The sequence below is a fragment of the Mesocricetus auratus genome, unplaced genomic scaffold (genome assembly GCF_017639785.1).
Source record: "Mesocricetus auratus isolate SY011 unplaced genomic scaffold, BCM_Maur_2.0 Super-Scaffold_100007, whole genome shotgun sequence".
NCBI classification, from domain to species: domain Eukaryota; kingdom Metazoa; phylum Chordata; class Mammalia; order Rodentia; family Cricetidae; genus Mesocricetus; species Mesocricetus auratus.
Genome location: NW_024429191.1, coordinates 29,873,716 through 29,899,771, shown reverse-complemented (window position 1 = coordinate 29,899,771; position 26,056 = coordinate 29,873,716). Strand labels below are relative to the sequence as shown.

Here is a 26,056-nt window from a genome sequence, read left to right as displayed (position 1 = left end):
GTTGCCTGTTACACAGAGAAGCCCACTGTCCAGGAGAATCCAAAGTAAATAAATAAAAGCAATAAATGTGCAAACACACACACAAAGCAAAGCAAACAAAAAACCTGGGCATGTTGGTGTACACCTTTAATCTTAGCACTCAAAGGCAGGAAGATCTCTCTTGAGTTCAAGTCCAGCTGGTTTGCAGAAAATTCCTGGACAGCTAGGACTGTCTCAAAAAGCAGTAAGTACAGCCAAATGCCCAAGTGTAAATGGAGAGTTCTACAACGTACGAAATTTCATTTTGTAAGAACAAGATTGATCTTTTATGAAAGATCATTGCTACTGAGAATGCGAAATGATACTGTTCTGTATTACATTGCTGATACAGCTGATACAGGGCTGGCTGTTCGCTTGTAACTTGTTTATACCTCCACAGGGATGAGGATATGGATGGAGAATGGGAAGCTCCTCAGATTGCCAACCCTAAATGTGAATCAGCCCCTGGTTGTGGAGTCTGGCAGCGACCTATGATTGACAACCCCAATTATAAGGGCAAATGGAAGCCTCCCATGATTGACAATCCTAACTACCAGGTTTGTGCCTCTTGATGGTTTAGTTGTTTTCATTGATCTGTTATTATTTGGATAGAAGTTTCATCCGTAGTGAGGCCAGCAGGTTTGATGACTGTATTCAAGCTGTTAAATCAAGAGAGAGTAAATTTATGAGACAATTGAATAGTAGGCTAAATATAAAACCTAAAAACAGGAGAGAAAAGTGTTCATAGTCGCTATATGACCTTTGTTTAAAAATAAGAGTAGAAGGGCTGGAGAGATGGCTCAGAGGTTAAGAGCACTGACTGCTCTTGCTGAGGTCCTGAGTTCAATTTCCAGCAACCATATGGGGGCTCACAACCATCTGCAATGAGATTGGGTGCCCTCTCCTGGTATGGATGAAAACAAAGCACTCATATACATAAAATAAACAAGTAAGTAAATATTTAAAAAAACAAGAGTAGAAAAACTCGTATACCCCATTGTCAAGTGTCAAGGGGTGCTTTGGCCACAGGATCTACGTGGTTAGATTGGCCATGTGTGAACTGTGATAGGAGTTGGATCTTCCGTGTTTAGTCACCTAATTGCTTGGTCCCATTGGTATTCACCTGCCAAAAGACAGGTGCACATGAAGTGGTAGAAATATGTCAGTGAAATTGTGAAGCCCCAATTGTATTCTGGGAATTTATCTATTCATATCTTTACCTGGCTTCAGTTTCTAAGCCAAGAAAGCGATAACCATTTCCATGTAGACTTTAAGATGTAAGGTATAGGTATATCTATATGCATATACTGTGTATACTTTTCTGTTGTAGAATGTTTTTAGCTGTACATTTAGATAACTAAGATGAAGTAAACATTATTTTGGCTTGCTGTTTAGCTGTCTGGATGTGCTGGTACATGCCTATAATTCTAACATTTGGTTATAAGCATGAGGACCAGAATTGAAGGTCAACTTCAGGTATAATTAGGATAATCAAGAGTAGTTTAAGGCTATCCTGGGCTATATGAAACCTTGCCTAACAAAACCAAACCAAATTGACATTTAATGATTATTCTGTTGGCAGTCACCTAGTGGATTGTTTTTGAGGATTAATATTTAGACTGAATCCAGCGTCTCATGCATGTTAAGCAAGCTCTTTACCTCTGATCCACATCCCTAGCCCATTATTGTTTGAGAGTCATTGTGGCTGAAATCATTGTTACACATGTATTGGATGTTTGTAGTCAGTGCTTTTTTGGTTTTTTCGAGACAGGGTTTCTCTGTGGCTTTGGAGGCTGTCCTGGAACTAGCTATTGTAGTCCAGGCTGGTCTCGAACTCACAGAGATCCGCCTGCCTCTGCCTCCCGAGTGCTGGGATTAAAGGCGTGAGCCACCAACGCCCGGCTAGTCAGTGCTTTTTTAATTAAGCTTTAGAGATAAGTTACAGGTGAAAACTGTAAATTTTATTTGAAGTCACCACTGGGAAATGGCTGTACTGACTACATTCCATGTCCTTGATACGGGTAGAGTGGGCTGCACAGAGCCAGGGGTTAGTTCAGAAAAAGATCCTGGACATTGAAAATTGAATTAGGTGGAATCCAGAAATCAGAGTATAAAAACATCATTAGCATTTATTCTGTTATTTGTTTAAATTGGACAAAATTAATGCTTACCTCCATTGATCATACAAAATGAGTCTTATAGGTTTTATTATTATTATCTGAAATGATGTTTTGCAACTTCTTTTCCTATCTCTACCACCCCACCCCACCCCACCCAAAACTAGGGAGTCTGGAAACCAAGGAAAATACCAAATCCAGATTTCTTTGAAGACCTAGAACCTTTTAAGATGACTCCTTTCAGTGCTATTGGTTTGGAGCTCTGGTCCATGACTTCAGACATTTTTTTTGACAACTTTATCATTAGTGGTGACCGAAGGGTGGTTGATGATTGGGCCAATGATGGGTGGGGCCTGAAGAAAGCTGCTGATGGGGCTGCCGAGGTTAGTGATTGTTCATTACTGTGCATTTATATCTGCTTTTGGGAACTGATTGCTTTGTGAAAAGTAGCTAAACGTTAACAAGTGTTCTATTAGTCTCATATTCTGGCTTTAGTGTCTTATGTGTATGCGCACCACGTGCTTGCGTGTGTGTGCGTGCGTGTGTGTGTGTGTGTGTGTGTGTGTGTGTGTGTGTTTACCATTGAAGTATGTTTTAATGTACTAAAAATGCTGAATCTTAGTTTATCCCTGGTATGGAGTTTTCAAATGACTTATGGTATAGCTGAGCTGGGACTTGAAGGAGCAGAGTTGGGATGAAGACGTTACATTCTTCATCTCTGTGTCCTGAGTAAGGGACCTTCTTTGCAGTTATTCCAAACTACCTTTTGCTGCACCTATGAAGGTGAAACTTCATAATGGTAGGAGCAGGAAAATGAAATAGGGCCCTTTTCCTACTTTTCATCTGTGCATCTTAGTTTAACTCCTTTTTTGAAAAACAAGGAACTTAGGTTGCACCATGCTTTGAGTAATGATGGAAAAATCAGTGTATCCTGTATTTGGTGACAGAAGCCAGTTCTCAGAATTATTGTTTTGTTTTTCAGCCAGGTGTAGTGGGGCAGATGCTGGAAGCAGCTGAAGAGCGTCCGTGGCTCTGGGTGGTCTACATTCTGACTGTAGCTTTGCCAGTGTTTCTTGTGATCCTCTTCTGCTGCTCTGGAAAGGTAAGAATGTCTCTTTAGAGCTGCTTTTAGAAAGCCCTTTTGATGTTAATTAAAAATAACTAATAATGTTGTATTGACTGAGATTTTCTTCAGTTGTAGTTTGAAATACTTGGTCATATTTTGCATTGACCTTTTTTAAAAAACAAAACAAACAAAAACCAAACAAGATCACTTCAGGCTTGAGCCAGGGGAGATGACACTTCTGTCTTTGTGCCAGACTTCAAAGGAGGCTTCTCTAGTACAGGTCACCTGACCACCTTAAACAGAAGTAAAAAAGTAAAATAGAAACCTTTATTTAGAATTAAAGCCAACACTTGAGTGTGACAAACACAGCATTCAGTTTGAAGTAGCACCCCACTAGTGGAGTTAGCATTTTATTGTGTATAGTCAGGACATGTGGACCAAGCTGGAAGAGGGTACAGGGATACTGGTCAGGGCTGGCAACTACCCCCTTGCCCAGGTACTCTCTCAAGAGTGTAGACCATTATTGCATTGGCTTCTAAAACCTTAGTCACCATTTCTCAGTGGTCCATTGTGTCCAGATGACAGGATTTAGAGTGCCTTGTTTGTAATTCCACTAATATTTGGTGGGAGCCTTTTAGAGAAAAAGAAACAACTTAGACATAAGATCAACTGTCTGGGCACCAGTCAGTTTTTCTCCTGATGTTATTTTTATTCTTACATTTTGTAATTTGATCTTTAATTATTATCCATTTCTTCCTCCTTGCCTTCCATTTCTCAAAACAATACTTTTCAAAACTATGCATGTAGGTTTTTTTTGCTTTTTTGAGACAGGGTTTCTCTGTATTGTTTTGGAGGCTGTCCTGGAACTCACTTTGTAGACCAGGCTGGCCTCAAACTCACAGAGATCCGCCTGCCTCTGCCTCCCAAGTGCTGGGATTAAAGGCGTGCGCCACCAACATCCGGCATGCATGTAGGTTTTACAACCTCAATGTTTTTCTTGTTCAGACTTTGTTGCATGTTGTTTTGTAACTTAGGGTTTAACTTGTGTGTATGGCACTTTGACAGCTTCAAGGGTCTCTTTCCAGCCTTACCCTCACTACTGTTGGGAGTATCTGTGTCTGAGTCAGCTTGACAAGCTAGGCCTCAGCCTTTCTTCTTACTGTTTATTCTGTTTTGGTACCTCTCTTGCTCTGCTTCCCTCTTACTTTCCTTCCCAGAAAAAAAAAATGGGTAAGGATTTTATCTTTTACATGTCTGCATGTCTGCCCTGTACACAACCTTGGACATATTTTGCCCACACTCATTCAGGAGTTGAGGGGTAATGTTTGTGACAACCTAAACATGGTTCTTGTACTTGGTAATATTTCAGAAACAGTCCAGTGCTATGGAGTACAAGAAGACAGATGCTCCCCAGCCAGATGTGAAGGAAGAAGATGGGAAGGAAGAAGAGAAGAACAAGGGGGATGAAGAGGAAGAAGGAGAAGAGAAGCTTGGTGAGTGATGCTTAGAAATCTGTCCTAAATCCTAATTAACAAAACAAGTTACAGGAAGAATTGTTTTTAAATGATGCTCTAATTGTCAAAGTCAGATGTGAAGTTGGGTTTAATTGTTTTAATTTCTGCCTTAGAAGAGAAACAGAAAAGTGATGCTGAAGATGATGGTGGCACTGGCAGTCAAGATGAGGAAGATAGAAAACCTACTGCAGAGGTAAAGGGAGTTAATGAATTCCTCCAGCCATCTAAACTTAAAGTATAGTTATTACATGGGTTTTTAAATTAGTGTATGGGGGGGGTAGTTGATGGATCCCTGAGGCATTGGAGTTATATATAGGTGGTGTGGTTCGTCTCAAAGAGTAGTATGTCTCTTAACTACTGAGCCATTTCTCTAGCCCAAAGGGAATGTTTTCACAGATTAGTTTAATGGTAACATTTTATTTGAATCCCCAAAAGTATTTTTTCTGTGCAGAAAATTTTTTTTGTAATAAACAGGAGTTGGAAGAGAAAAATATGCTATATTTTATGTGGTGCTGTAGATGTTCTTAAGAGCACATAGGTTCAGTTTTCAGCACTCAGATGGTGACTCATAACTGTCCAACTCTAGTCCCATAGGAATCTGATGCCCTCTTCTGGCTCCAAGGGTACCAGGCATGCACAGGGTGCACAGATAGATATACATCCAGGCAAACACTCATAAAATAGAAAATAAATAACCCCCCCTCCCAAATTAAAGAATATATTGATAGAATTGAGGAAAGTACATGCTTTTGGAAAATAAAGACTAAAATTGAATACTAGTCTCACTACCCAATAGTATACTTTTCCTTCCTCCTGTTTTTCCCCAATTGAGTTATTTAGTTTAAATTGTTACAGAAATTTGGCAAAAATTTGTTTTTAAATATGCTAATTATATGGTGAACTTTTCTTCTTTTCATCTAATAGGAGGATGAAATTTTGAACAGATCACCAAGAAACAGAAAGCCACGAAGAGAGTGAAATAATCTTAAGAACTTGATCTGTGATTTCCTCTCCCTCCCCTTCCCTTGCAAGTGTGGTCCTAGGAGAGGGCCTGGTATACCTTAGGTGGGAACTCAGAAAACCTCAAGACGTCACCATCTACAGGTTCCAGTGAATACTAGTCTGTAATTTAAACATCTAGCAGTAAATAATTGCAGTTGTAAAGGACCCTGTTTCTGTAGAAAAGAACATTTAACATAATGGTTGTGAAATGTAACATGAAGCAACTAACTTGTGTTTTTGTTTTGATGTTTTTAAAATCTTTGGGTTCCCTCCCCCTTTTTTTTCCTTCCTTTTTTTAGGTAGAATTTTTGCCGGTTTAAAATCTTGGCTTAATTTAATATATTAATCTGTTCATGCAGAAATAACACCAACATTAGGAATGCTAGGGAGAATGAATTGCAGTTTTTATAACAATTTTTTTTAAGTTTGGTATTAAAACATTCATGTGTCTCTGTCCCTAAAATTGTAATCACGTTCTAGTGCAGTCATTTGTGGTTATAATCTTGTTTTGTGTGCTTCCATGCTTAATTTCTCCTAAGGGCATAGGAGAGGAATTGGATGGAAGCCCAAATTTATATCAAAGTTCCTTTTGAGTTGTATTGACTAGACCCAAAATGGACTAAAGACTTTTCAGTTGGTGTTGGTCAGATCATAAAGTACAGTGTTCTGTTGCCCTTGGGACTGCTCCATTCACAAACAGCTTTGCAGAGGAGAGGAGCTGTACTTCCCACATAGGACGCCAGACTGCTCACATCCTCGGGAGCACATGGCTTTTTAAGGAATGCTGGTGGTGCCTAGGTACACAACTTCATCACTTGTTCTACTGTGTTGACATTGTCTCATGGATCTCCTCAGTGCCCAGCTTTCTCTGCTATGCATTTTTCTTCATAGCGCAGCTTGCAGTCCGTTGCTGAAAATTATAAGCTCTGCATAGTGTTAGCTCTACTGTGATTACATCTGTTTCTTATTTTAAGCAGGCCCATACCTTTCCAGGGTCCAACTACAGGATAGATTACAGACTTCATTAGTGTCTATTTCTTTTACTCTGTGTAGACTTTAGAAAGTCTAACCCAGAGGTGGGCCAATTCAGAATTGACTGTAATTGAACATAGACTAAAAGTGTTTGGGAGGATTGACACATAGCATGAGTTATTTGACTTTTGTAGGATATTTAAAAATCTTCATTTGCAGTTCATGTAACAGTTGTGTCTTAAAATTCACACAATAAAGCAGTCCTGTTCAAAATTTTATTGTGGCCTGAAGAATGTTTTACAGTGAGTTTAGAGTTGTTTTGTTTTTGATGTGAAATGCAGACGGGTGCTAGAAGAGCCTCTTCCGCATCACTGTAGTGTACTAATATCGTTGTTACACCACACTGAAATGTATTCAGACACGCTTCAACTTCGTTCTTTCTCCAGAGCCTCTTCCGAATCACTGTAGTGTACTAATACCGTTGTTACACCACACTGAAATGTATTCAGAAACACGTTTCAACTTCGTTCTTTCTCCAGAGGCGTTCCAATTGTACCGATGATACTGTTCCTTGCACTGAATATATATAAACACACCATAGTGTTTATATTGGGGAGATACTGGGAAAGAAATATATTTGTAAAGGATGAAGGCTATGTTATTTGTTGTCTTTTTAAACACTGGTTCATTTCTTTTGAGGGTGGAATTCATTTTCTTGCTGTTCAGTGCTTTATCCCCATCTGTTTGTGGTTACATGACCATAGCTATGTAGCTGACGTTCCCAAATTGTATAGAGTGAAATAAACAGTTACTAGCAAGAAACGAATTCATGTAATTCATATCTGCAGGTTTCTCTGTGAAGCAAACATGGGGGTGAGTTTTTCTTTTTTAGAAATCTGTTTAATCATTCCACATTGATATGCTTCATGCGTGCTTCATTTCACCCAGGCTGTAAAATGACAGACTCATATCATTGGTGGTGGTCATTGTCTTTCTGGGTCCCTCTTCCTCCCTCAAGGTTTCATTGTCATGTTAATGAATGGCCAGCAGTCATTTACAAAAGCTCCAGCTGTCAGGCTTTTGCCAAGTGCCATAGCTTTGATTCCCTGGCACTGAATAAAAAATAAAGACTCATACATTCTGATATTATATGCTGGATTCCTTGTTGCATTGTTGTAAAATGCCCCTTCCTTCAACTGTGGTCTTGCATTTTCTTGTCCACAGAACACTCTACACTTTTCAGATTGCCATGTTACTAAATGGTGTTTCATTAAAGCCCTGTGTTAAGTGTCTGCTTTTGACTGGACTTCATGGTAATTTTGTGTTTTACTGTTTGAACAATGGTTTGAGCTTTTCATTGGCTACTATAAAGAGTGATTCAGTCTTGTATCTTCCTCTGTCCAGCAGTGATTCAGTCATTTCTGTTGTAAATGGACAGCAGCTCAGAAATGGAAATTTTTTTTTTTTGGTTTTTTTTCAGTGCTGGGATTTGAACCAGTGTGTTACCACTGAGCTACACCCTTTGCTTCTAGGTAATAGTTTATAAGTTGTGTGGAAACTATTTTAACGTTTTTATTAGAAAATAATCTTTTGCACTGGGTGTGGTGGCTCACACCTTTAATCCCAGCGCTTGGGAGGCAGAGGCAGACGAATCTCTGAGTTTGAAGCCTCCTCAGTCTGTATAGTGAGTTCCAGGACAGCCTCCAAAGCCACAGAGATACCCAGTCTCAAAAAACAAGAAAAACAAACAAACAAAAAAAAAAACCACAAGGAAAAAAAAAGCTAACAGCCAAATGGTTTTATGCAAATACAGTAGAAAAACAGGAATTTATAAGGTTTTTGGAATTTGTTAGCTTTTTTTTTTTCCTTGTGATTTTTTTGTTTTTTGAGACAGGGTTTCTCTGTGACTTTGGGGGCGGTCCTGGAACTAGCTCTTGTAGACCAGGCTGGTCTCGAGCTCACAGAGATCCTCCTGCCTCTGAGTGCCAGAATTATTGGTATGCGCCACCACCGACTGGCTCCTTGTAATTTTTAAATTAAAAATTTCATGAACCCTGGCAAGAAGTTAAGAGTAACATGTTTGAGTGTCTGGTGGTGTCTTCTAGTGAGCAGCCTTCCAGCAAGTCCTGTGGCAGTTGGGGGCGTCAATTGTTTTGGTCCTTTCTTGGATTGTTTCCCTTCGCCCATTTGCTTGCTAGTTGCATCCCTGGAACCCGGCCTCTCTGGGTTGGATTTTGTGTGATTAAATTTTATGTACCAATCGGTTTAAAGTGCAAGTCCCTGGGGATCGAGGTAACTCCAGTTTCCTCTAGTGAGGCTGAAGACTGCTTCGCGCTTCCCCCCCCCTCCAAGTAATGATATTTTACTGACAGTAACAGTGATTCCTACTAGATCTGTCAGCTATAATGAAGAAACCTCAACTAGGTCACTCAATTATGGAGATGCATGTAAGGGATGAGGTCAGTAATGGATGACTTCGAAATAGCGTGGGGCAGACTGAAAAGGTAGATGGCATCAGGTATCTGGGTCTGGCAGCTTCCACCACACTCAGGTTTACCCCGCATTCCTCGCGAACCCGGAAGGGACTGCCTTCAGAGGGCGGTGTTAAGAAAACGTGGCTCCTCTTGGATAGGCTCCTGTCAGTCACAAGTCCTCCCCCCCCCACTGGGCCCGCCTCGGGGCTTCCCTTCCCATGCCCAAGTGTTCAGTTTAAATACCCGAACATCCCTAACGTGCTCTTCCCCACGCCCTCCGACAACGGGTTTCGTCTGGTTCGTCAGAGCTCCTGTCCGTCAGCAGTGACGCAAGGTTCGCCGGCCCAGGCCCCGCCTTCTTCCGAAAGCCCCGAAAACAATTTTAAGATGGCGGCGGCAGCGGCGCGGAAAACAATGGGGCAGGAGTGCAGGAGACAGGCCAAGGCCTGAGGCGGGCGGCGTGTGCTGGCTTGGAGTCGGGCTGAGCGGGGCCGGAGGAAGACCCGCCGCCGCGCCCGAACCCGCTCCACCGCCCGCCTGGGTATGGCGCGGCCGTGAAGTGGACGGGGGCCGCCAGAAGCGGAGGAGCCCTAAGTGCCAGCCGGCGCCGAGAGGCCCGGGCCCGGCCCGCGCCGCCCGCGGCCCATGGTGCTGCCCACCTGCCCCATGGCGGAGTTCGCGCTGCCGCGGCACAGCGCGGTCATGGAGCGCCTCCGCCGGCGCATCGAGCTGTGCCGGCGACACCACAGCACCTGTGAGGCCCGCTACGAGGCCGTGTCTCCCGAGCGCCTGGAGCTCGAACGCCAGCACACCTTCGCCCTGCACCAGCGCTGCATCCAGGCCAAGGCCAAGCGCGCCGGCAAGCACCGGCAGCCGCCCGCCGCCCCGGCCCCGGCATCCGCTCCGGCCCCCGCCCCGGCCCCAACGGCCGCGCGCCTAGACGCAGCCGACGGTCCGGAGCACGGCCGCCAGGTCGCGGTGAGTAAGGCAGGCTCCTGCCGCAGCAGCCCTTTGCCCACGAAAAAGCCTCCCCCGGCGCGGATCGGGCCGCGGGGAAACTTCCCCGGGCGCCCCCACTTCTGGGTCTGGGTCTTGGGAGGAGGCTAACATGGCAGAGAGCTGGGCGCTTGTCATCTTCGGGAAGTGGCACTGCGGTGTATTTTGGGAAAACGTTACCGTGAGGACTTTGAGTGAAGTCAGGGCTGGAAAGGCAGGAGAAGTTTAGATGCTGATAGGCTCTTCTCCCAAACTTGACTGCCAACTGTTGAGAACTTCATCTTGTAACAGACCTACTTTGGAGTTGCCTACGATGTAGGGCGTTCTTGCACTGTAGGCCTGGCCTCGTTTAGACTGCAAATGCTGATTGGATCCTTGCTCCGCGGAAGGTTCGGAGGTGTAAGCAGGGTTAGGGCTTTAATATGGAAATAAGTCCCCCTTCAGTTGACAGTGTCCTACGGCTTTCGAATGGAAAGTTGAAAAGCCTTTGGAAGCTTCAGTAAACTGTATGGTCTGCTCATTGAGTTGCATAAAAGGTATTCCTTTTTAAGGGAACTCTGGAATTTTGTGAACACGAGATTCTTGCTATACTATTGACAGTTCCAATTTTAACCTACTAAGCCTGTTTAAAAATCTCTGATCATATTAATAGTTGATGGATGGGGGAAATGACGTTAGTTGTTGGTCAGCTGTGGCCTTTGGTTTTTTTAGTAACTAATCCTGAGATTTATTGGTTAGAAGTGTTGCCTCCTTGAAACTGATTTATAAAAGGGAAACGTGTGGGCGGGGAGGTGTTACAAAATTCTGGGTAATTTAAAAGTAAAAATTTACAACTTCCATTTTTCACTAATTCTAATTCATGTCTTTATTGTCTCTCACCTGGTGCATTATAATACTCTTCCCTGGGTGATTGTAAAACTCGTCCCTAACTATTGGTTAGACTTTCTCCTGAAACGTGAGAAACCTTTCTGTTGCTGAGGGCATGAAGTTTAATCTTTGGTTGGCTTTTGGGGCCAGTCTGACCTAACCTATCTTTCCGTGTCCCCCACAGAATTAATGTTTTCATTCTTTCCCACATTCTCTTTGCTGCCGGACTAGAAGACAGAATACTTGGGTTCTGACCCAGCTGGTCAAGCCTTCTCGTCCCCACTTTTCTCACCTGTAAACCAAGGGTATGTTGGGCTTCTTACAAGGTTACTTGAAGGAATCAGATGAGTATGAGGTTCATGCCCAGAGACAGGCAAAGAAGGAATGAGTGTGGATGGGAGGGGATTTAAAGCCCGAAGGCTGCTTGCAGGTCTTCCTCAGCATCCTCCCGAACCCTGCCATCCTTCTGCTACAGCCCACCTTCCTCTGCAGTGTGCTCTGAAAGCCAGCCCCCAGCAGAACCTCCTCTGCCGATGAGTTAGGAAATAGGCCTGTGCTGTTTGTTTTTAGCGCATAGTCACCTACTACTTTAGCCATACTGCGTCTTGCCAGGTAGGCTGTAAGCTTTTGGAGCCCACATGTATTTTAGGCTATCTGTATATTTGTTGAGTGATTGATACTGAACTTGGTTGTGCTCTACCCAAAATGACTTCGATGAATGAGTCACCTTTACTAACCAGTCTTTCTTGAAGGAAAGATCCCCAACTCTTCCCCAAACCCTGCTGGGAATTGAGTCCAGGACTTTGTACTTACTGGGTGTTTTAGTTAGGGTTTCTGTTGTAGTGAAGAGACACCATGACCGGGACAACTCTTGTTTTTTTTTGGTTTTTCGAGACAGGGTTTCTCTGTGGCTTTGGAGGCTGTCCTGGAACTCACTTTGTAGACCAGTCTGGCCTCGAACTCACAGAGATCCGCCCTCCTCTGCCTCCCGAGTGCTGGGATTAAAGGCGTGCGCCACCAATGCCCGGCCGGGACAACTCTTATAAAGGAAAACATTTAATTGGGACTGGCTTACAGTTCAGAGGTTTAGTCCATTATCATCATGGCAGGCAGACATGGTGCTGGAGAGGTAGCTGAGAATTCTACATCTGGATTGGCAGATAGCAGGAAGAGTGACACTTGGCCCAGTTTGAGGATCTGAAACCTCAAAACCCACCCCCAGTAACACACTTCCTCCTACAAGGCCACTTCTACTCTAGCCTAATAGTGCCAAATCAACATATGGGAGCCATTTTCATTCAAACCACCAAACGATTATGAAGGCTCATTTGAAAAAGTATACTTTTGGGCCTGGAGAGGTGGCTCAGCGGTTAAAAGCACTGACTGCTTTTCCTGGGGACCCAGGTTCAGTTCCCAGCACCCATATGTCAGCTCACAACTGTCTGTAACTCCAGTTCCAGGGCTACTGACACCCTCATACATGCAGAGGGAAAAAAATGAGCATGTAAACACCGCATGCACACACACAGTTGCCTTGAACACCTCCTAGTAAGAACATTATTCGTGTTTGAATCTCTGTTTAAAACTATGGTAAAGTTTTAGAATTAACATAATTTTTATGTTTTTTGTTTCTGAATCACTGAAGAAAATTTGAGTTCCTATCCAATTTTGTAAAATGAAATGTTAGAGCTTGAATCTGGCAGGTCTTGGTGGTAGAGCACTCCGGAGCAGAGACAGGAAGATGACTGCAAGTTCAGGATCAACCTGGGATGTGAAGCTAGGCCAGCTAGACTATACAGGGCAGCCTGTCTCAAAGGAAGGGTGGGAAGGGGGAGACTGGAGACATGGCTCAGCAGTTAATAGCACTTGCTGCTCATAGAGAACCAGGTTTGGTTTACAGCATCCATCCAGCTAGCCATCTGTAACTCCAGTTCCAGAAGATCTGATATCCTTTTCTGGCCTCTGAGGACACTGGACATATATGTGATGTATAGACATACATTTATGCACAACACTCAAACAAAAAGTTGAAAAATTTAAAAAAAAACTTTTTTTTTCTTTTGAGCTCTGGTTATCTTGGAACTCACTCTGTAGACCATGCTGGCTTGAAACGCAGAGCTCCACCTACTTCTGCCTCCCGTGTGCTGGGCTTGAAGACATACACCACCAAGCCTAGCTAGACAGTAAAATTTTAAGAAGCATCTTGAGTCTGACTTTCAGTCCTTTGAGTGTAAAACCCTGCCTAGATGTGCCATGTCAGGTTGTTACTATGTTAAACCTTGACCTGAGTGTCTTGTGAGTTTAAACTTTAGAGAGGAAGGACCCTTTTCACTCAGGCTGCAAGTGATATGATTCTAGCTGAGCTGTTCAGCCTGGAGAGAGGACCATGCCACAAAATGCCTGTGGGAATTGGATGGTAACTTGCTGTAGTTGGTTCTCCCTTTCTGCTAAGTGGGTTGCAGGAATTGAACTCAGGTCATCAGGTTTGGTGGCAGACACCAGTACTAGCTGAGCCATCTTGACAGCTCAAGAACACAGCTTTGCAGAGAAATGAAAAAGAACACCTCTTCTGATTTTTGACATTGTGTGTGTATTTGATCTCACTCATCTTTGCAGAAGGACTGTTAATATGCCCCACCCAGCCACCTCCGGTTTTGTCAAACTGTTAGGTAGTCACTGCACAGCCAGAGTTCCCTAACTGGAACACCTTGTGTATGACAAGATCAGATATTGCTAATAAAAGTTCCCCTTGCCAGGTGGTAGTGGCACACGCCTTTAATCTCAGCACTCGGGAGGCAGTGGTAAGTGGATCTCTGTGAGTTCGAGGCCAGCCTGGTCTACAGAGCGAGTTCAGGACAGCCTCCAAAGCTACAGAGAAACCCTGTCTCAAAAAACCAAGGAGTTCCCCTTTACTTCATGTTGTTTTCTTCTTAAGATAACATACACCCACCCAGCAAGGATTGGAACACACACACTCTAACAAGGACCCACCCACTCTGCTGTTACAAATGAACCAGGAACAATATTTCAGGCCTTTTGTAGCTTGGTTTTTGAGGAATGAGCCTGTTAGGTTTTGGGTTTTTTTGTTTGTTTGTTTGTTGTTGTTGTTGTTTGTAATCTGCTCTTGAAAAAAATACTAGTATTCTACCATTGCTTGTTGGTTTTGTGTGTGTTGAGAGTGGGTATATGACAGGTACTGGAATGCTACAGTTCCATGTAGATACTGAAGGAGGGTTGCGAGGAACAAACTCTGGTTGCCAGGCTCTGGGCAAGCCCTTTTTGTTTGTTTGTTTGTTTGGTTTCTTTTTGTTGTTGTTTTGTTTTTCGAGACAGGGTTTCCCTATATTGCTTTGGAGGCTGTCCTGGAACTAGCTCTTGTAGACCAGGCTGGCCTAACTCAGAGATCCGCCTGCCTCTGCTTCTGCCTCCTGAGTGCTAGGATTAAAGGTGTGAGCCACCACTTCTCAATTATCTGGGTATTTTCTTTTTACCATACACATTTATTTTTTTATTTTATGTGCATTGGTGTTTTGCCTTCATGTTTGTCTGTGTGAGGGCATCCTGGAACTGGAGTTACAGATAGTTGTGAGCTGCCATGTGGGTGTTTGGGAATCGAACCCAGGTCCTCTGGAAGAGCAGCCAGTGCTCTTACCCACTGCGCCATCTCTCCAGCCCCAGAATAGATAGTTTACTTCTATAATAAAATGTTATAAAGGTTAATTCTGCCAGGCATTGGTGGTGCACGCCTTTAATCCCAGCACTCGGGAGGCCGAGGCAGGCGGATCTCTGTGAGTTCGATTCCAGCCTGGTCTACAAGAGCTAGCTCCAGGACAGCCTCCAAAGCCACAGAGAAACCCCCTCCCCCCAAAAAAGAATTACACCAGTAAATTAGTTCAAAGAATACATCTTTTTGCCATGGCAGTGGTTACGTGTGCCTTTAATCCTCCATCACTCAGGAGGCAGAAGTAGGCTGATCTCTGTGAGTTCGAGGCCAGCCTGGTCTACAGAGTGGAGTGAGGGGAGTAGTCTTGTTTTTAAAGATGACTGATGTGGCTTCAGGATCCCATTTTCCCCTGAGGCCTCCCACGTCTTCTGTGATACTCACTGTCTCCTTTCTCACCTGCCTTTCCTTTAATTTGAAAACAAGAGCACTCTCTGCACTCAGTCTTTTCTCTTGTGCTTTCTCATTCTCAAACTCACATTCTGTCTTCTTCCTTCCTTTGCCCTTTCCACCTTAACTTATGCCTATTGTTGTCTGCTGTTTACCCCTCCTACTTTTCTCAACTTGCCCCCTTAAAGGACACCAAAGATGGTATTGCCAAATTCAGCGGTTTCTTAGTCATCATTCCTGACTTCCTCCTCTGAAAGATTCTTAGCTCTGCTCTCTTCTGATTTTCTTTTCAGCTCTCACTATGTCTTTCTCTCTCTCTCTCTGTCTCTCTCTCTCTCTCTCTCTCTGTCTCTCTCTCTCTCTCTCTCTCTTTCTGTGTGTGTGTGTGTATGTTTCTGTCTCTTTCCTATTTTCCCTTAGTTCATGTAACAAATACTTGAGCTCCTACTATGTGGGTCAGAGTGCTCCAGGTACTAGAAATATACTAGTGAAAAGAAATTAAAATTTGGCTGCTGTGGAAAGAAGGGACCAGGGACTTTAAAAGTTAATCCTGCCTAGGTGTGTTGATGTGCACTTAAGAACCCAGCTGCTCAGAAAGCTGAAAGGAGGGTCTCCAGTTTGAGACCAGCCTGATAATTAGTGAGACCCTATTTCAAAATAAATAAATAAATGTGCTTATTTAGAAGACAGGGTCTCACTGTATAGCCCTGGCTGACTTGGAGCTCAAGGGATCCCCCTGCCTCTTTCTCCTGAATGCTGGGGTTAAAGGCATGTGCCATGACACTACCAAAATGCACTGTTCTTATTCGGGCCTAAAAGGAGACCATTGGCTAGCTGAAAGTGCTGGAAAGAACATTCCAGATAGACCCACCTGCACAAATTTCTTGAGGAAAGGTCAATGTCAGGAAGGTAGGCAGCTGCTAGGTTTCCGTAAGCAGGGAAAGTGGTTAGCAGTAGGGGTTGAAACAGAAACACAATCTTGCTCTTCAGGATTTTATTTTAAAATTTTTACTACATTTACTTACTGTATGGGGGGGTAGATTCAATGACAGTTCTCTCTTTCTACCATGCTGGACCCAGGGGAACTCAGGTTATCAGGCTTGGTGACAGTATCTTTACCTTTCACTTGGCCTCTGGTGGAGGATATTAATGTTTGGTGAACAGTTCCTCAAGGCAAAAACAGGTCTGGGTTGCTAGATTAGGTATTTGACCATGTCAAGAAATGGACATTCTTCAGTTGGCTTAAGAAAAATGGTGGGGGAGGAGGTGGGCTGAAGATGGCCAGTGATTTAGAACAGTTACTGTTATTGCAAAGGACCCAGGTTTGAGTTCCAGCACTCACATGATAACTCACAAATACCATAAAACTAATTCCAGAAATTCTGAGGCCCTCTTCTGACATCTGTGGGCAGTACATGAGTGTGGTGCAGGCATATGTATACATACACATACACACATAGGCAGAACACTCATACACATAAAATAAAAATAAATTTATAAAAAAAGGAAGAAAACTTGGGACTAAAAGTATAGATCAGTGGTAGAACATTAGCACAAGCGTGACTCTGAGTTCAGTTCCCAGCTCTTCAACAGAAAGGAAAAAAAAGCAAAACATAAACAGCATTCCTTTGCTTTTCTGTTTGTTTTAGGGAGAACCAGGTCTCATGTGATCCAGTCTGGCTGCAGAGCTAACATTGGCTCTAACTTCCACATTCTTCACTTCCACCTTCCAGCCACTGGGAGTACAGGCACCATGCCTGGCTTTTTTTCCTCCCAGGTTTCTTTTCTTTTATGTGTATGCTTATGAACGTATGCTTGCAGGTGCCAGAAGAGAGTGTCAGAACCACTGGAACTTGAATTGCAGACGGTTGCAGTCCCTGGACATGGGGCTAGGAGTAGAACTCTGGTCCTCCATAAGAGAAGCCAGTGTTCTTAATCACTGAGCATCTCTCCAGCAAATGTGACACAAGATCTGCTGTTACCCAGGCTGTTCTTGAACTTGTGGTCTTCCTGCCTTGGGCTCCAAAGTACTAGCATTACAGGCATGCAGCATTATACTTGATTCTTTTTTGCACATTTAGAAAAATATGAATGTTCCTAGGCAATCATCTCCTCTACTTTTCTTAAAAAATAGACTAAGTAATGTCATTGATTCTTTTCTAACTTTGTATGTTACCTGTAATTACAAATTTGCACGTTTCCAGGCAAGATCCATGTTTTTACCAGTCTGTTGTCTGTCCATTCTCACATTTATTTCTAGCTTTTTTTTTTTTTTTTTTTTGGTTTTTCGAGACAGAGTTTCTCTGTATTGTTTTGGAGGCTGTCCTCTGTAGACCAGGCTGGTCTGGAACTCACAGAGATCCGCCTGCCTCTGCCTCCCGAGTGCTGGGATTAAAGGCGTGCGACACTGCCTGGCCTATTTCCTGCATGTTTAAACTGGACTTCTTTCCTACCACATCTCCCGTGTCTATTTAGTCAGTTATACTAGCCTACTTAGCTAATGTATTCTGTTCCCTTGCCTCCAGCTTTCAGGGGTTTGTTCTTTCAACCCCAATATTAACGCCTGAGAGGAGGGCTGGCAAAGTTGTAGTAAGGGAGGGTGGTAAAGCTTGTGGGACTATTGGGGGAAGGGATGCTGCTTGAGTGCAGTTTGGAGCACTTGAAAGGAACGGGCTTGTCAGATGATTTTGGCCTTGATTTCTCAAAGGTTCTATGGAGGCCCGGTTTTGTTGCCTATTTCAGAAGTTCTAGGAGCTAGTGAGATAGATGTCTTGGTGGCTCAGTGATAGAACACGCCTAGAGGCTCTGGGTTTGTTCCTCAGCATGACACACACACACATACAGTAGCTGGAGGGAAGTATTTGGGAGACACTGGGTTACACAAAATAATCAACTTTCATTATTTAGGTCATTGCAAACTATAACATGCTGATACCCATGAAGACCTGCACACTTACCAAAAAGCATCTAATAGGATTTTGATTCCTTTAGGAAACAGATTTATTTAATTTTATTTTGTGTTTGTGTTTAAGACTGTGTGAGCATATGCCACATGTGTGTTGGTCCCTGTGGAGGCCAGAAGAAGGTGCTGAATATTCTGGAACTAAATTTAACACATGGAAACTTAGGTTCTGTGGAAGAGCAGCAAGCTCTCTTAACCACTGAACCATCCCTCTAGCCCCGGGACTGTGTCATTTTGAAGCACTCTGAACCCCCTAACCCCTAGACCAGCACTCTATTCCTGAGCTGCATCCCTAGCCTTCTCACAACTTTAAGTTAACCCCTCCAACTTCTTTTCTGTTTTGAATTAGGGTATCACTATGTAGCCATGGCCAGTATGGAACTCAAAGAGACCCACCTGCCTCTGCCTCCTAAGTGCTGGATTTAAAGGCAGGCACCACCATGCCTGGCCAAACCTCTAAAATTTTTCATCTTAAGCTTTTAAACATATAAGAAACTAAATGAAAGGGTAGATCAATGCTTTGGTGTTAAGAGCACTGGCTACTCTTTCTAAGACCCAGGTTTGGTTCTTAGCACCCATGGTGACTTCTGGACTGTCAGTTGCTGGGGATCCAGGCTTCTTCCAGGACCAGGCATACGTATGGTGCACAGACATACCTGAAGGAAGGAAACCATTCACATACACTTTTTTTAAAAAAAACTTAAAATACGCCGGTGGTGGTATTGGTGCACATGCCTTTAATCCCAGCACTTGGGCTGGAGAGATGGCTCAGCTGTTAAAGGCTAGGCTCACAACCAAAATCCCAGCACTTGGGAGGTAAAGACAAGAGTGTCTCTGTGTGTTCAAGGTCAGCCTGGTCTATGGAACTAGATGCAGGACAGCTAAGGCTGTTACACTGAGAAACCCTGTCTTGATAAACCAAATCATCATCATCAAATAAATAAAATTTAAAACTTAAATATTAATGCATTTATTTTAGACCAATTGTATACTGAATCATTTACTTTTAAGTGGAAAAAATGAAATAAAAACTGAGTGTAACAACCTTGTACATGCTACATGCTTAATATAAATTGACTATTTTAGAAAGTGAAATGGTTAAACATGCTATTTATAGTTGCAAGGAATTTAACTTCCAGAGAATTTATAAATACTAACATTTAAAAATAAAATGGTTACATCACTTTTTAAATGGTGCCAGTAAACATCTTAGTAGCATGTTATCTTTTAATAACCATTTGGAGAATGATTTTCTTTAAACAAAACTCTTAAGCTGGCACTGGTGGTGCACACCTTTAGTCCCAGCATTCAGAAGCAGGAGGATCTCTGATTTCACCACCCGCCTGGTCTACAAAGCAAGTTCCAGAACTGCCAGTGCTGTTAGAGAAACCTTGTCTCAAAAACAAACAAACAAACAAACAAACAAAAAGCTAGAGATAGAAGCCCTGGGTTCAATCCCCTATACCACACACACCCTGAAGGGAAACACTAAAAGTCTGAAGTTCAATCTGTAGATTTATTTTTGTCACAGAGAAATAGGCAGAGTGATCAATAAAAAGATTTCCATGGGCCGGGCGTTGGTGGCGCATGCCTTTAATCCCAGCACTCGGGAGGCAGAGGCAGGCGGATCTCTGTGAGTTCGAGGCCAGCCTGGACTACCAAGTGAGTTCCAGGACAGCCTCCAAAGCCACAAAGAAACCCTGTCTCGAAAAACCAAAAAAAAAAAAAAGATTTCCATGCACATTATGTTAAAAATACTTATGTGGAGTCAGTGTAAAATATAAAAGAAATGTAAGTTCTAAGAGAAAAAGTAATGATTCAAAGGTTTTTTGTTGTTTAATGATCTATAAACTTTTAATTTTTTAAATTTTGTTTTCGAAGATTTATTTGTGTATTATGTATACAGTCTTTGCCTACATGCCTGCAGGCCAGAAGAGGGTACCAGATCTCCTTACAGATGGTTGTGAACCACCATGTGGTTGCTGGGAATTGAACTCAGGACCTCTGGTAGAGTGGCCAGTGCTCTTAACCTCTGAGCCATCTCTCCAGCCCCATTTATAAATTTCTACTCCATGCACTGTGTAATGGTGTTGAGTCCCCTGGAACTGGAGCTACAAATAGCTGTGAGCTGTCACGTGGGTACTGGGGACTGAACCCAGGTCTTCTGGAAGAGCAGCCAGTGCTTCTAATCATTGAGCCATCTCTTCAGCCCCTGAATCTAGATCTGTAATAAAAAGTACTCTGGAAGGAACAGTGAGAGGGGAGAGAAGTGAGGAGTTAAAGGGAGCAGTGACTATGGTCAGAGCAGATTGTAGGCATATGTGATTGTCATGATAACCCATTATTTTGTACAAATTATTGAGGAATAAGTGTGGACATGCGTGAGTGTCTGTGTGCTGCATCTAAAGTTGCATTATAATGATTTAGTATGTACTGGACAACAAGTACATCATATATTTGTTTTAGACAGGTTTCTCTTGGCTGTCCTAGATCTCCCTCTATAGACCAGACTGGCTCAAAACTCACAGAAATACACCTGCTTCTGCCTCCTGTGCTGCCACCACCTAGCTAAAACAGAAGTTTGTTTCTTGTTTGTTTTATTTTTTCAAGACAGGGTTTCACTGTGTAATGCACACCGTCAATCGCATCAGAAAATATCTCATTCTTTCTGCTGTTCTTCATACTCATGCGATTCTGTCCCTGCCTCCCAATGTCACTAGGGAAGAGCTGGGATTACAGATGCATGCCACCACATCCGTCTGTGTACATACGGTCTGGAGATGCACTCAGGTGATGAGGCTTGCACAGCAAGTACCTTTACCCAATGTGTCACTTGCCAACTTTGGAATAATATTTTTTTATATGTGTGATGTTTTACCTGCATGTGTATATGTGTACCATATGTGTGGCTGGTGCCCAAAAAGTCAGAAGAGGGTATCAGAACCCCTAGGACTAAGTTTCAGACAGTTGTGAACCACCGTGTGAGTTCTTGGAAAAAGAGTGGGGTCCTCTACAAAAACAACTTGTGCTCTTAACTATTGAACCATCTTTTCACCCCCTAGAATATTACTTTGTTGTTGTTTGTTTGTTATGGGTTTTTTTGAGACAGGGTTTCTTTGTGTAGCCCTGGAACTTGCTCTGTAGACCAGGCTGGCCTCTAACTCACAGAGGTCCTCCTGATTAAAAGTGTGAGTCACCACCTCCTGGCAGAATATTACTCTTTTTGGTTTTTCGAGACAGGGCTTCTCTATTGTTTTGGAGGCTGTCCTGGAACTCTTAGACCAGGCTAGCCTTGAACTCACAGAGATCCGCCTGCCTTTGCCTCCTGAGTGCTGGAATTAAAGGCATGTGCCACCACAGCCTGGCTCAGTCTTTTATTTTTAATGTGATAAACCCAGAGGATATTAAATGAAGCTGGTCACAAAAAGACAAGCATAACACTACATAATTCAAATTGTATGAGATACTTAGAATTAAAGTGGAAGGTTGACTCCTAAGGTCTGAGAGATTGTACAAAAGAGAATGTCCAGAGGATATTGAGTTTCAGGACTTTTTTTGTTTTGTTTTGTTTTTGTTTTTGTTTTTCGAGACAGGGTTTCTCTGTGGCTTTGGAGGCTGTCCTGGAACTCGCTCTGTAGACCAGGTTGGCCTCGAACTCACAGAGATCCGCCTGCCTCTGCCTCCCGAGTGCTGGGATTAAAGGCGTGCGCCACCAATGCCCGGCGAGTTTCACGACTTTGTAGTTGATTTGTTCTTAGTGTTGAAGGTTGGACCCAGGGCCTTGTCATAACTCAGCAGGTCTCCACCATTGAACATCTGCAGCTTCTATAGTTTCAGTAATATGGAAGACAAAGGCCTTCTAGTGATGGTTTCTACTGGACTTTTTACATGGATTTGAGAATGGAACTCAAGTGGACAGGTTTTCATGGTTAACTTTTACCCACTGAACCATGCCCCTGCCTTGGATGTGTTTTTTATCAGAAGACAAGTTATTTTACAAATTTTATATCCTGAAATTTTTTTCTAATATTGTATAAAATTCTTATTTTTCTTTTTTCCATTTTTGTGTGTGCATACAATTTTGTGTGCATGCGTGTGTGTGTGTGTGTGTGTGTGTGCGCTTGCATGTATGTGTAAGCATGTTCGTTCTTGTATACAGGTTTGTATGTGTTTGTAGGTGGAGGTTTGTCAATAGTCTTCCATCTTATTCCTTAAGGTTTTTCAATCAAACCCTGAGTCCACTGATATGGCTAGATTTGCTAACATGCTTGTCTGAGGAGCCCTGTATACCTTCTGAAGCAGGAATTAGAGGCATGCTCCCATGCCTACCTGGTATGTAAATGGGATCTGGGGATCCGAACTGTAGTCCTCAGATGAACTAAGCCATCGCCCCGTGCCCTCTATAGTATTAATAAAAGTGTTTTGCCTTGGCTGTTCTGGAACTTAATCTGTAGACCAGGCTTGTCTTGAACTCAGAGATCCCCTTGCCTCTGCCACCCTAGTGCTGGGATTAAAGGTGTGCACCACCAATGCCTGGCCAAGGACATTGCCATTTTAAAGGTAATTCAAAGAAAGATGTCCATGATTTTCTTTCTACATGAGACAAGGAAAATCTTTGTTATGTCTTTTTTCATATTCATTTCAGTCTCACATAGTAGACATTATTTGTTCAACTTACATATAACTAAACTGAGACCTATATTGTAGGCTAATTTGGCAAAGTTGCCAGCTAAGTAATAAAACCAGAATTCAAACCAAAGGCATTGTCAAGGCTCTTTATCTTTTCACTGGGCTATGTAGTTTCTGCAGATGAATCATATATGGGAAAGCGCTCTTAAAAATTACACATTTTAAAGAAATGAATGGCTGGTTTGTATTTTATTCAGTAAAGAACAGTCGTTTTTCATCAAAGATTTTGTGGCAGAGAGCCATGAAGTACCTACTAGCAGCACTTTTTAACTATTTATCTCCTTGCTTACCGCACTATCCGTACCCCTCTCCTTCCTTCCTTCCTTCCATCCATCCATCCATCCATCCATCCATCCATCCATCCATCCATCCATCCATCGTTGTTTGCCTTCAAGAGTCTCATGTAGCCCAGACTTGCCTCAAACTACGTGGCTGAAGTTGGCCTTGAACTTCTATCCTCTTGCCTTCACTTCTCATGTGATGAAATTACAGGTATTCACCATGGATACTGGACTTTTCTTACTGTTGCTAATGAGCTTAAGTGATGCAGATGTCCTAGCCCTTAGTGGTGTGGCAGTAGGTAAATAGTTAGTTCCAGCTCATTCATACATCCACATCCACTACACCCTTGCATGGCCTCACAGAAGGCGGGGTGCATGTCCTTATCCTGTTATTTTGGGTTTAGCCATACCATTTTCTTTGGCCACTAAGATTTGGTTTGAAAGTTGGGAAAATATGTATTATGCATTCAGAGATGGAAAGAGCAGAGTCTTTGAAAATTTTACAGTATTAAGTGTGTATGTAGAATTCATACACATGTAATTCTCCCAAACAGCAAAAAGGAGGTGGGCAATGCAGGACTGCGAAATACTGGTTTGTGCACTGCTGTCAGTGGTGCTGAGACCCAGGGACTGTGAAGTGTGTTCTTTGTCTTGTTTGTCCTTTGTATTTAGTTTTGACGATTCTGGATACTGAACCGCAGGCACTGTGCTTGTGAGGCAGACTGTCCTGCTGTGCTGTGTCCTCGGCTTGTTTTAGTTTTTGGAGACAAGGTCTTGCTGTGCCCTCAGCTGGTTTTCAACCTGTGATTCTCCTGCTTTCCTCATAGATCCTGGGATTTATGGGTGAGCACCCCTTCTAGCTGCTGAAGCTTATATTTTTATCTAGGCATAGATTTACCAGGTAAATGTAAATTTCCATTTACCAGGATCTTGGAGAGGAATGAGACGGGTATTTCTCATACACAATTGGAAGAGAATTTTCAGAGTTCTACTGTGAAGCAAGAAGAAAAAATTGGTGGTACTGCTGCAATAGGTCATGGTGTAATACGCTACCCAGCTCATTAGGGATCCAGGCCCCTGGCTCACCACCTCCCTGTGAGACACCAAAGCACAGCTATAGCTGGGCATAGCGTTCCTGAAGATCCTGGAGGCGGGGAGGCCATAAAGGCTCTGCAGAACAGGCGCCCTGCATCCGGGGAGACAGATGAGTGATGTGCTCTTGTAGAGCAGGCTGGTCTCGAACTCACAGAGATCTGCCTGCCTCTGCCTCCCGAGTGCTGGGATTGAAGGCGTGTGCCACCATCGCCTGACTTTTTTTTTTTTAAGAAAGTTTCACTGTCACCTATATGGCCTTGAACTCCCAGATTCAAGCAGTCATCTCTCTTCAGCCTTTCAAGTAGTGACCACCTTAGCACCATGGGGTGGTGCCTAGTTTCTTTTTTTTTTTTTTTTATAGTGTTGTCCAGGGTCTTGTAGGCAAGGACTCCACACTCAGTTACATCATCAACCCTGTTATTTATTTTTTAAGCAAGTTCCCAACAATATTGGAGGTGAGAATTAGAGGCTGGAGACATAGCTCAGCAGTTAAGAGTACTGGCAGCTCTTGCAGGGGATCCAAGTTCAATTCCCAGCACCCACATGGTACAGCTCACAACTATCTGTAGCTCCTGGTCCAGGTGAAGCCTGGAGCTTTGCTGATGACAATGGCACTGAGAGAATTCACTTCTAGGGTGAGTTGACCCTAGGACTTCAGCGTGTGTGGGATTGGTTTTGGTTTTCAGACAGGACCTTCCCATGTGACCCAGCTTCAAACCCCTTGAGTTATGGGATTACAAGTGCATACTGTCACCCTCTAACTGTTTTTCTGTTTTGTTCTGGGGAGGTTGTTTGTTTGTTTTGGGGGCAGGGTTTCTCTGTGTAGCCCTGGCTGTCCTGGAAATTGCTCTGTAGACCAGGCTGGCCTCAAACACAGAGAGCTGTCTGCCTCCGCCTCCTGAGTGCTGTGATCAAAGGCATGTGCTACCACCACCCAGCTCCTTTAATTATCTTAAAATAACTGCTGCCAGGTGGTGGTGGTACACACCTTTAGTCCCAGCACTCAGGAGGCCGAGGCAGGTGGATCTCTGTGAGTTCAAGGCCAGCATAGTCTGCAAAGTGAGTTCCAGGACAGGATCCAAAGCTACATAGAGAAACCCTGTATTGAAGAGAGAGAGAGAGGAAAAAAAGGAATTGCTGTGGGCCTGTGTGGGCTTGTTTTTCTAGTAGAATAGTAAGAATTCTACATCTACACACCCTCCTCCGCCATCATTCCCTCCTTCTATTTCAGTTTCTCCTCCTTCCCCTTTCAGTCCTTCCTCCCTTATTCAGTCTCTCCTTCTCCTCAGCTCCCCCTCCCTTTCAGTCCCAGGCAACCACTTACTGTGTCTACTCTTCAAACTGAGTTTAAGAGTAACTATGCTCACCCTCCAGGCCTTCCTACCGTGTAACTTCTGAAACTGCTCAGGGAATGTCATCAGTGACATGTCCCCTGCACATGTACAGTGGTTACCTTTCTCTTGGACCTACCATTCTCCTTTATACTGTTTGCTTCCCCTCCCCTGAGTGATAAGGATAAGGTCTGCTGCGCATGCTCCAGCCACATGTCCTGCTGACAGCTCTTTCCACAGAGCACGTAGGTACTTGCTGCTCTTAGATATGACTGAGATGAAGTTCACCTTGTCCTTCATCAAGGAGGGGGTGTTCACACTAGCTAGAAAGCCTTTCTCCTTCCCTGAAAGTAAACGATAGCCTGGATTATCTCCAGCCTAACGCTAAAGTCTTCTTTTCCTCTCATATGGCCTTCTCATCTTCCAGAGACAACTCACACTGCTTCCAGGGCTGATATGTGTCTCAACTGGTGGGGTCACCATCAGCTAAAGAATATCAAGGCCAGCCTAGGCTACATGAGCTAGCTTAAGAGAGAAACAGGGAGAGACTGGTGGACAGAG

The 26,056-nt window shown here is 43.4% G+C and overlaps 2 protein-coding genes and 1 long non-coding RNA gene across 6 annotated transcripts in view; 2 read left to right on the top strand and 1 right to left on the bottom strand.

The window, feature by feature from the left end:
* Canx (calnexin) overlaps nt 1–7,511 on the top strand; it is a 30,349-nt gene extending 22,838 nt beyond the window's left edge. For 2 of the 3 annotated variants that reach the window (XM_013114705.3, XM_021228223.2), the window contains exons 10-15: nt 419–575; nt 2,303–2,518; nt 3,118–3,237; nt 4,571–4,694; nt 4,829–4,908; nt 5,640–7,511. In XM_013114705.3, coding sequence (XP_012970159.1) covers nt 419–575; nt 2,303–2,518; nt 3,118–3,237; nt 4,571–4,694; nt 4,829–4,908; nt 5,640–5,693 — 751 coding nt within the window. In that variant the 3' untranslated portion in view covers nt 5,694–7,511. 3 annotated transcript variants of the gene reach the window in all.
* Nucleotides 110–10,508, bottom strand: LOC121141315. Of its 2 annotated transcripts, none has more exons than XR_005878189.1 (2): nt 10,340–10,508; nt 110–677 (listed from the first exon to the last, which is right to left on the bottom strand). It is a non-coding gene; the product is annotated as an uncharacterized LOC121141315 (long non-coding RNA). The 2 variants fall into 2 exon arrangements; XR_005878188.1 differs by lacking the exon at nt 110–677 and adding an exon at nt 2,321–3,494.
* Nucleotides 9,519–26,056, top strand: part of Maml1 (mastermind like transcriptional coactivator 1) — a 35,574-nt gene continuing 19,036 nt past the window's right edge. The window contains exon 1 of the mRNA XM_005071854.4: nt 9,519–10,141. Coding sequence (XP_005071911.1) covers nt 9,809–10,141 — 333 coding nt within the window. The 5' untranslated portion in view covers nt 9,519–9,808. The remainder of the gene's footprint in view (nt 10,142–26,056) is intronic.